Here is a 10,541-nt window from a genome sequence, read left to right on the forward strand (position 1 = left end):
TTTTTATTGAGTTACTTCAGTTTATTTGTTGAAGACAGAAAGTTTAACTCAGAGATTCACCGTCTTTAACTGAGTCGCAGCAGGAAGTGAGGCATAAAAGGAAGAAGATGAGATGGACGCTCCCCATCGGCAGGAAGTGGTTCTTGTTTCATTCAGCAGGAAGGTGAAAGGTCGACATTGGACTCCGCCCCGTCAGACATGCTCTTAGCTACTGGTCTCCTCGATCACTTTGGTGATCACAGTTTTGGTAACTGTGGTTGAAGAAGAGGAGGAGGAGGAAGAGGAAAGCCTGCAAAAGAAGGGAAGTGGATGAGTCTCTGCTCTTGTGCTTTTATTTGATATATTTCAAATAAAAGCACAAAATGTTTTAATGAAGATAAACACAAAGAAGAAAAAAGAGGGAGAGACATCCTTTTGGATTCAATTTGTGTCTTACCAATCCAAGATGGCCGACTTTATAAAGCTTAAATTTTTCCTGTTTTAAATTTCTATATCATTAATTCTTTCCCAGACTTATTATGTGAATCTCGTGCTTTACTGTTTGAATGTAACCGTAGCTGTTAGCATGCAATGCTAACAGGAATTAGCTCTACTGCTAATGTCCACCAAACAGACCTGCTGGGTGTCTGCAGACCGCCGGCCTCCATTTTAACTGAATCTGCTCTCACCCTGCCACGGATCCCGCTGCCTCTCCGTCCAGCAGGCGGCGGTATTCTGCGATCTCCAGCTCCAGGCGGGTCTTCAGGTCCAGCAGCACCTGGTACTCGTGTCCCTGCCGCTCCAGGTCGGCCCTCAGCTGAACCAGCTGCTCCTCCAGAGACGTCACCTGCACAGGTAACCTCACGCTGAGTGCTGCCGTTCAGATCAACCTCAGCAGTGCACAGGTGAGCTCCAGCTTACCCTCATCTGGTAGCTGTTCAGCTGCATGGCGTAGCGGTTCTGAACGTCAGTGAGAGACGCTTCCAGAGACGCTTTCTGCAACCAGACGATTAAATCAGACGAACAACCGCGGCGCTGCTTCCCTCGGACTAACAATCCGTCATTTAACTGAGAATAAAATCTTTATATTTGCAGAGTAAGGATTGTGTTTCACCAGGAAAGAGGAATCAAATGGGGAAGTTTTGGATGTTTCTGCTCTGCTCCTTTCTGAATAGATTCTCTTTGTTTCTGCTGGTTTTTATTCGATGGTATAAAAACAAAGTATTTTCTTACTGAAGTTGAACTTCAGAAGCTGCTCAACATTTCTATTTTCATTCAAAATTATTCTGACTTTATTTCCCTGATGTTACGACTTCATTCTCATATTTTTATTCTTGTATTATTTTGACTTTATTCTCACATTAATATATTCCTGTGATGCTATGAGTTTCATCATTTCAACTTTGTCCTTATGACCTTACAATTTAAAGTAGAAACGGTCGATAACTTTATTCCTTGTGTAAGCTTGCGGTTTCTCGGGTCTCACCATGCTGAGCTGGGACTGGAGCTCGATCTCCAGCGCCTGCAGCTGACTCTTCACCTCCTTCACCTCTGTGCTCGTCGTCTTCAGAGTCATCTCTGTGGTCGCCACCTCCTTTGAGAGCGTCTCGGACTGCAGAAAGACGACGTAGCGCTTCGGTTCGGTAACAGAACCTCTGCCGGCTCATGCTGCGCACGGTCGGGTTCCTACCTTGGTCTGGAACCAGCCTTCCAACTCTTTGCGGTTCTTGGCGGCGACGGACTCGTAGTGTTCCCTGATCTCCTCCATGATCTTGGTGAGGTCCTCCTGGGGAGCGGCGTCCACCTCCACGTTGACCTGACCGCCCACCTGGCTGCGCATGGCGAGCAGGTCCTGCAGCGGAGGGAAGCAGAAAGCGTCAGCCTGCGGGAGGAAGCGTGAAAGACGAGCGGCGGCTCGCCTACCTCCTCGTGGTTCTTCTTCATGGACACCAGCTCGTCCCTCAGGCTTTCGATCTGCATGGTCAGGTCGCTCTTGGCCACGCCTATTTCTCCCAGCAGCAGCTTCAGCCCGGCGATGTCGGCCTCCACCGACTGGCGCATGGACAGCTCGTTCTCGTACCTGCAGCGCCGAGCGCAGCGCGTCAGAACCGCAGCGGGTCAGAACCGTAGTGGGTCAGAACCGCAGCGGGTCAGAACCGCAGCAAGTCAGAACCGCCGGGAACGACTCGCTGCCGGAGCATCAGAGGATTTACATCCTCTAGGAAACTTTTCAAATTTAAAATGCATTGAAATTTTTTTTTTCACATTTGTACAAATTACAATTTTAAATGTTAATTAAATTTTACTTTTTTAATTTGCTAATGGCAATGTTTGTTAAATAAATAACAGAATTTAAAATGCTAAAAATGTATTAACATTAAAAAAAATTACATGTTATGTTTTTGTAGTTTTGAAATAAATTTTTAAAATGTAAGATCTTTAATTATTAGAAAACTGACAAGACAAACTGGTAAGAAATCAGCCTTACTAATAGTCACAACAACATTTTACTTCATTTTGGGATAAATAACATATTTTGGAATTGAACTATCTGGTCAGGTCGAAGGTCAGCTGCTGACCCGGTGAGCTAAAGGCAGAGTTACAGATGGAGCTAATGATTACTTTAATTATCGATAAAAAATCGATAAAAACAGAGTTTTAATCTTCTGCAATAAAACACATAAAAAATGCTCATTAAAATCCTTTGTGAAACTCTGACATTTTATTTATTCCTTCAGAAAAGCTAATTTTAATGATGTTATAGAAATTGTGCTTCATAGGAGATTATTACAGAATATGAACTATGTGAAGATAAAAATATCACTTTGGGTTTGACTTCTGTGTTTTAGCAACAAATTACCTTTTTGCAGTCTGTATGCTCCACTTAATTAATTATAAAGACACTTGATAATTTTAATAACTGATTCATTGATCCAGCTCTGCAGTTCCAGATGAGTTTTCACTCATTTTTCCAAGTAATGGGGGCGTTGCGCCAGGAGAGGGCGCACCTGAGCTGTAGAGACAGAGAGAGACAGAGAGACAAACAGAGAAACAGAGAGACAAACAGACAGAGAGAGACAGACAGAGACAAACAGAGAAACAGAGAGACAGAGAGACAAACAGACAGAGAGAGAGACAGAGAGACAAACAGACAGAGAGAGAGACAGAGAGACAAACAGACAGAGAGAGAGACAGAGACAGACAGAGAGACAAACAGACAGAGAGAGAGACAGAGAGACAAACAGACAGAGAGAGAGACAGAGACAAACAGACAGAGAGAGAGACAGAGACAAACAGACAGAGAGAGAGACAAACAGAGAAACAGAGAGACAAACAGACAGAGACAGACGGAGAGACACTGACTTCATCCTGAAGTCGTCCTGAGCCAGTCTTGCGTTGTCGATGCTCAGCATCACGGATCCTCTGGAGATCAGAGCCGCTTCGATCTGACAACATGAAAAACCCAAATCAGGATTTATTGTCATTATAGACATAATCAGTAGTGATGGATATGATTATTATTGTTTTTATAGCATCATCTTAAACTGCTGGGTTCATTTTCTCATCTTGAAACTTTTGGATCATCTGGAAAAAAAAGTACTTCTTAAAGGTTAAATCTTTAATAAATAAATTCTGTCCCGTCAGCATCTTTCTGAAGTTGTGTTTTCGGGCGCTGTCGGGTGTTTTCGGGCGCTGTCGGAGCAGACTCACCTTGGCCTGCAGGTCTGCGATGGTGACGTAGAAGTGGCTGTAGTCCCGTTTGGACGGGCCCGCCTTGCTCTCTGCGAACTCCCGGATCTTGAGCTCCAGCTCGGCGTTGGCTTTCTCCAGCGACGCCACCTTGGCCAGGTATGAGGCCAGCCGGTCGTTCAGGTTCTGCATGGTGAACTTCTCGTTGCCCATGATGCTGTCTTCACCTCCTCCGAACCCGCCGCCTGCACCTCCTCCGAACCCGCCGCCGAAGCCGGAACCGGCTCCCGCGCCGAAGCCGAAGGCCGCGCTGCCGCCGCCGCCCCCGCCGGAGGAGAAGCTCCGGCTGGCCCGGGAGACCCGGACGCTGCCGCCGCCGCCGGCCCCCCCGGCCACGCTGAAGGAGCTGAGGCCGCCGCCGAAGGAGGAGCGGGCCAGGCCTCCGCCCATGGAGCTCCGGGAGGAGGAGGAGGAGGAGTAGACCATGGTGGCCATGATGAAGATGCGGAGTCGGTCTGTCTTGCGGAGGAGAGGAGTGAGGACCTGCGGACCGGCGGCCTTTTATAGAGCCGCGGTGGGCGGGGCTTCAGCTGAGGGGGCGGAGCCAAGACACCTGCAGGCTGCAGCAGAACCGAACCCGACCGAACCGGCCCAGACATCAGGCTCTGTTCTGACCTGTCTCAACCAGAACCAGGCCGGGGCGGTGCCGCTGCTACAGCTATGGGTCCAGAACCGCATCCAGAACCAAACCGGGTCCAGAACCAAACTGGGTCCAGAACCAAACCGGGTCCAGAACCAAACTGGGTCCAGAACCAAACCGGGTCCAGAAACAAACTGGGTCCAGAGCTGCATTCTGACCCGATTTGATCTGGTGCGGTTCTGATGGAGGATCATAAAAACCCACAGAACCTCCCAGGATGCATGATGGGGAAAACAGAACCGGTCCAGTTTGGAGAATCCAGACATGCAGCCTTCATGTTCTGATGGTTCTGGATCACAGAAAACCCAGAAGGTCTCAGAAAACGAATGAAAAAAAGAGAATTTAACTGAATGTCCTGGTTCTGGTCTGAGCTCCAGAACCGGGACCGGGTTCTGGTCTGAGCTCCAGAACCGGGACCGGGTTCTGGTGAGGTTCTGTACGTCCATGGCAGTCTTCATCTGGTTTGTGCCCAGCCTGGGTTCTGGGTTCTGGGTTCTGAGTTCTGGGTTCTGAGTTCTGGGTTCTGAGTTCTGGGTTCTGAGTTCTGGGTTCTGAGTTCTGGGTTCTGAGTTCTGGGTTCTGGGTTCTGGGTTCTGGGTTCTGAGTTCTGGGTTCTGAGTTCTGGGTTCTGAGTTCTGGGTTCTGAGTTCTGGGTTCTGAGTTCTGGGTTCTGGGTTCTGGGTTCTGGGTTCTGAGTTCTGGGTTCTGAGTTCTGGGTTCTGAGTTCTGAGTTCTGGGTTCTGAGTTCTGGGTTCTGGGTTCTGGGTTCTGGGTTCTGGGTTCTGGGTTCTGAGTTCTGGGTTCTGAGTTCTGGGTTCTGGGTTCTGAGTTCTGAGTTCTGGGTTCTGGGTTCTGGGGGTCATAATGTTCAGGCTGGTTTTGTTCTGTGGATCCAGGTCCACAACCGGTTCTGTAGCGTCGGGATGAGGTAACCTGGCGCTGCTCTCGCTCTCAGATTGGACCGAAACGGCTGCCGGCGCCGGGCCTGCCGGGCCTGCCGGGCCCGCCGGGCCGCGTCTCTCCGGCTGTGGGAAACCGCTGCGGGCCGCCGTCGCCATGGCGACGCAGCTTGACTCGGGGCGCTGGTTCTGTTCGGACCTGAAGTTCTGAAACAATCCGGCTTTCATGCAGAAACTCCTTCCACCTCCAACCTGCTCCATCCAAACCCAGGGTGGTCAAAGCGCGGTTCGGGGGCCGTCTGCGGCCCTGCTGGCCTACAGAACCGGGCCGGTTCTGGTTCTGCTGCGGTTCCTTTTGGACCGAAAGGAGTCGGGGTCTCAGTTCATGTGTTCCAGTTCTACACAGTGCTAGTCCTGCTAATGCTAACATGCTAATGATCACTGAAACACAATGTTGAATGGAAGTTCATCTTCATGAAGTCTGAATGTTACTTTATAAATATGATGAAATAATAATTAATTAGATCCAACAGTTATAAAGACAAAATGAAAACATTGATGATTGATTGATTGGTTTGATTGAAGATAATTTAAAGTCAGTAAAAGATGTACGGTGAATACGACTTTAACCAACGTTGGTATTTTAATTGAACTTAAAATGTAATTATTAATAATAAGAACTTCAACACAGATGCTGAACTTTATTTGAATAAGTTTATGAAACATCCAAGTAACTTAGCGCTTCATATTTTCTGGTTCTGGTTCTGAAAGCTCGCCGTGGAGCAGAGGCATAAAACAGCCAGATGGTTCTGGTTCTGAATGCCAAGCCGCTGCAGGCGGGTTCTGATCCGAGGCGCTGAAGGAGAGGCTGTGGCTGACAGGCAGTGATCCGCCTGCAGCTCTCATCCTGCTGCGCATCAGCAGCACTGAGCTCCATGTTTGGGTCCAATCGCTCCGGGTCCAATCGCTGCAAACGAAGCTTTGATCAAGATGTTCCTGTTAAACTGTTAGATTCTGACAGGTGTTGTGTCAGATTGGGAAGAAATCTCTGAAAGTCAGTAAGAGGAGTGAATGAAACAAGTGAGTGGAGAAATTTATTTTCCAATTCAGGCCAAAAACAGAACCTGTTTAAATGATTCCTCAGGTTCTGAAAGGGAAATGCTGGACGTTAGCAGGTCCAGAGTGAATCCTGGCGGGTTTCCAGCCGCCTCTCTGGTACCAACAGCTTCAGGTTCATCTGGAAAACAGAATTTTCTGTAGAAAATACATCTGAGGAAGCTGAGACACTAAAAAGCTGCTCACATGCTGGAGTTTGTGAACCACGAAGAGGAGAAACCTGAGCGGCTCTAACTTAGTGCTGCTTCAGCGCTCAGCCGCTTTCTGTGTTCAGTTCGATGTTTGAACCGTTAAAGGAGGCAGATGGGGCATTTATTCATTCTGGTTCACATACTAATCCCAATGTCAGGACCCCAGCTGGGGCAGGTCAGAGGTCGGGGTGAGGGGCGGGTCAGAGGTCAGGGTGAGGGGCAGGTCAGAGGTCAGGGTGAAGGGCAGGTCAGAGGTCGGGGTGAAGGGCAGGTCAGAGGTCGGGGTGAGGGGAAGGTCAGAGGTCGGGGTGAAGGGCAGGTCAGAGGTCGGGGTGAGGGGCGGGTCAGAGGTCGGGGTGAGGGGCAGGTCAGAGGTCGGGGTGAAGGGCAGGTCAGAGGTCGGGGTATCGGGGCACCCTGACCTCTGACATCTCTCATGTCATGTAAGGCAGTCTGTCACTGTTCCTGAGTATCAAATATAAACTCTTAGCCTGGTGGGAGGGCAAGTAAAGCCTGGCAGCCCGTCAGGCTGATAAAACATAATAACCCTGCTCTACAGAACCTCCTGCTAATGAAACTCAAACTAGTTCACTCCTGATCCAATGTTTAATGGAAGAGAAACTAAATCCCAAATCACATTTTTGCAAATAAACTGCCAAAATGAGTTAATGCGTCTATGTTTCACTGAAACACGCCCCCTGGTGGTGAGTCAGAACATGGACAGCTAGCTTGGGTAGCACGCGGAGCGGGTCTGCAGAGGGATTGATTGGCTCTTCAAAGTAACAGAAAACGCCTCTAGATCTTTTACTGGTCGCTTTTTTGACAAGAAGTTGTCAGAGGGTCTGAAAAGTCGCTAAATATAGCAGCATTGCCACTAAGTCAGCAACAATGCGTCTCTCGTCATGAACGAGCCCCTAACCGCTCCGAGGGGCATAGCCCCGCCCCTCAGAGCTCAGTGGCTCCGCCCACTCTGGTGGAATCTCAGCATTTCTGTGGGGACGGATCCAGCTTCAGCATTTCCGCAGTAATGGACCCAAACCCAGCAGAGGCTGTCGGGTCGGACCCCGTCATCAGTTTCAATATGATTTCTTCAGAAAACATAAAGAATCTCCCAGAAGCTGAGGTCGAGAAGGCGGGTCCAGATTGTGAGCTGGGCTGCAGAACCAAACTGGTTCATCTCCAGACTGACGGCTTCAAGAGTTCAGAGATCAAATGATTATTTAACCAACAACCAAGATCCACTGAGTGATTCAGACCTGGGCGGGAAGTCTGATGGATCCGATCGCTGCCCTGTGGAACACCAGGAAATCAGGGCGGAAGCTGGAGAACCCAGAGAGAACCCAGAGAACCAAAAGAACCCAGAGAACCAAAAGAACCCAGAGAACCAAAAGAACCCAGAGAACCCAGAGAACCCAAAGAGAACCAAAAGAACCCAGAGAACCCAGAGAACCTGGAGAGAACCCAGAGAGAACCCAGAGAACCAAAAGAACCCAGAGAACCCAGAGAACCAAAAGAACCCAGAGAACCCAGAGAACCCAAAGAGAACCAAAAGAGCCCAGAGAACAAAAAGAACCCAGAGAGAACCCAAAGAGAACCAAAAGAACCCAGAGAACCTGGAGAACCTGGAGAGAACCCAGAGAGAACCCAGAGAACCAAAAGAACCCAGAGAACCCAAAGAGAACCAAAAGAACCCAGAGAACCCAGAGAGAACCAAAAGAACCCAGAGAACCTGGAGAACCTGGAGAGAACCCAGAGAACCAAAAGAACCCAGAGAGAACCACAAGAACCCAGAGAACCAAAAGAACCCAGAGAACCCAAAGAGAACCAAAAGAACCCAGAGAACCCAGAAAGAACCCAGAGAGAACCCAAAGAGAACCAAAAGAACCCAGAGAACCAAAAGAACCCAGAGAACCCAGAGAGAACCAAAAGAACCCAGAGAGAACCCAAAGAGAACCAAAAGAACCCAGAGAACCAAAAGAACCCAGAGAACCCAGAGAGAACCAAAAGAACCCAGAGAGAACCCAAAGAGAACCAAAAGAACCCAGAGAACCTGGAGAACCTGGAGAGAACCCAGAGAACCAAAAGAACCCAGAGAGAACCACAAGAACCCAGAGAACCAAAAGAACCCAGAGAACCCAGAAAGAACCCAGAGAGAACCCAAAGAGAACCACAAGAACCCAGAGAACCAAAAGAACCCAGAGAACCCAGAGAGAACCAAAAGAACCCAGAGAGAACCCAAAGAGAACCAAAAGAACCCAGAGAACCTGGAGAACCTGGAGAGAACCCAGAGAACCAAAAGAACCCAGAGAGAACCACAAGAACCCAGAGAACCAAAAGAACCCAGAGAACCAAAAGAACCCAGAGAACCCAGAGAACCAAAAGAGAACCAAAAGAACCCAGAGAACCTGGAGAGAACCCAGAGAGAACCCAGAGAACCAAAAGAACCCAGAGAACCCAGAGAACCAAAAGAACCCAGAGAACCCAGAGAACCCAAAGAGAACCAAAAGAGCCCAGAGAACAAAAAGAACCCAGAGAGAACCCAAAGAGAACCAAAAGAACCCAGAGAACCTGGAGAACCTGGAGAGAACCCAGAGAGAACCCAGAGAACCAAAAGAACCCAGAGAACCCAAAGAGAACCAAAAGAACCCAGAGAACCCAGAGAGAACCAAAAGAACCCAGAGAACCTGGAGAACCTGGAGAGAACCCAGAGAACCAAAAGAACCCAGAGAGAACCACAAGAACCCAGAGAACCAAAAGAACCCAGAGAACCCAAAGAGAACCAAAAGAACCCAGAGAACCCAGAAAGAACCCAGAGAGAACCCAAAGAGAACCACAAGAACCCAGAGAACCAAAAGAACCCAGAGAACCCAGAGAGAACCAAAAGAACCCAGAGAGAACCCAAAGAGAACCAAAAGAACCCAGAGAACCAAAAGAACCCAGAGAACCCAGAGAGAACCAAAAGAACCCAGAGAGAACCCAAAGAGAACCAAAAGAACCCAGAGAACCTGGAGAACCTGGAGAGAACCCAGAGAACCAAAAGAACCCAGAGAGAACCACAAGAACCCAGAGAACCAAAAGAACCCAGAGAACCCAGAAAGAACCCAGAGAGAACCCAAAGAGAACCACAAGAACCCAGAGAACCAAAAGAACCCAGAGAACCCAGAGAGAACCAAAAGAACCCAGAGAGAACCCAAAGAGAACCAAAAGAACCCAGAGAACCTGGAGAGAACCCAGAGAACCAAAAGAACCCAGAGAGAACCACAAGAACCCAGAGAACCAAAAGAACCCAGAGAACCAAAAGAACCCAGAGAACCCAGAGAACCCAAAGAGAACCAAAAGAACCCAGAGAACCTGGAGAACCCAGAGAGAACCCAGAGAACCCAGAGAACCCAGAGAACCCGGAGAACCTGGAGAGAACCCAGAGAGAACCCAAAGAGAACCAAAAGAACCCAGAGAACAAAAAGAACCCAGAGAGAACCCAAAGAGAACCAAAAGAACCCAGAGAACCTGGAGAACCTGGAGAGAACCCAGAGAGAACCCAGAGAACCAAAAGAACCCAGAGAACCCAAAGAGAACCAAAAGAACCCAGAGAACCCAAAGAGAACCAAAAGAACCCAGAGAACCTGGAGAGAACCCAGAGAACCAAAAGAACCCAGAGAGAACCACAAGAACCCAGAGAACCAAAAGAACCCAGAGAACCCAAAGAGAACCAAAAGAACCCAGAGAACCCAGAAAGAACCCAGAGAGAACCCAAAGAGAACCAAAAGAACCCAGAGAACCAAAAGAACCCAGAGAACCCAGAGAGAACCAAAAGAACCCAGAGAGAACCCAAAGAGAACCAAAAGAACCCAGAGAACCAAAAGAATCCAGAGAACCCAGAGAGAACCAAAAGAACCCAGAGAGAACCCAAAGAGAACCAAAAGAACCCAGAGAACCTGGAGAACCTGGAGAGAACCCAGAGAACCA

General features: G+C 48.8%; 1 protein-coding gene across 1 annotated transcript; it reads right to left on the minus strand.

Moving 5' to 3' along the window:
* LOC129373771 (keratin, type I cytoskeletal 13-like) lies at window positions 1–4,214 on the minus strand. Its single transcript, XM_055051852.1, has 8 exons — window positions 3,691–4,214; window positions 3,343–3,425; window positions 1,903–2,059; window positions 1,670–1,831; window positions 1,466–1,591; window positions 901–975; window positions 669–826; window positions 1–289 (listed from the first exon to the last, which is right to left on the minus strand). The coding sequence occupies exons 1-8, from the start codon at window positions 4,162–4,164 to the stop codon at window positions 205–207; spliced, it is 1,320 nt and encodes a 439-aa protein (XP_054907827.1). The 5' UTR covers window positions 4,165–4,214; the 3' UTR covers window positions 1–204.
* Between the last annotated feature and the right edge of the window lie 6,327 nt (window positions 4,215–10,541).

This window comes from Poeciliopsis prolifica, unplaced genomic scaffold (genome assembly GCF_027474105.1).
Source record: "Poeciliopsis prolifica strain line A6 unplaced genomic scaffold, Auburn_PproV2 SCAFFOLD034, whole genome shotgun sequence".
Classification (NCBI taxonomy): Eukaryota; Metazoa; Chordata; class Actinopteri; order Cyprinodontiformes; family Poeciliidae; genus Poeciliopsis; species Poeciliopsis prolifica.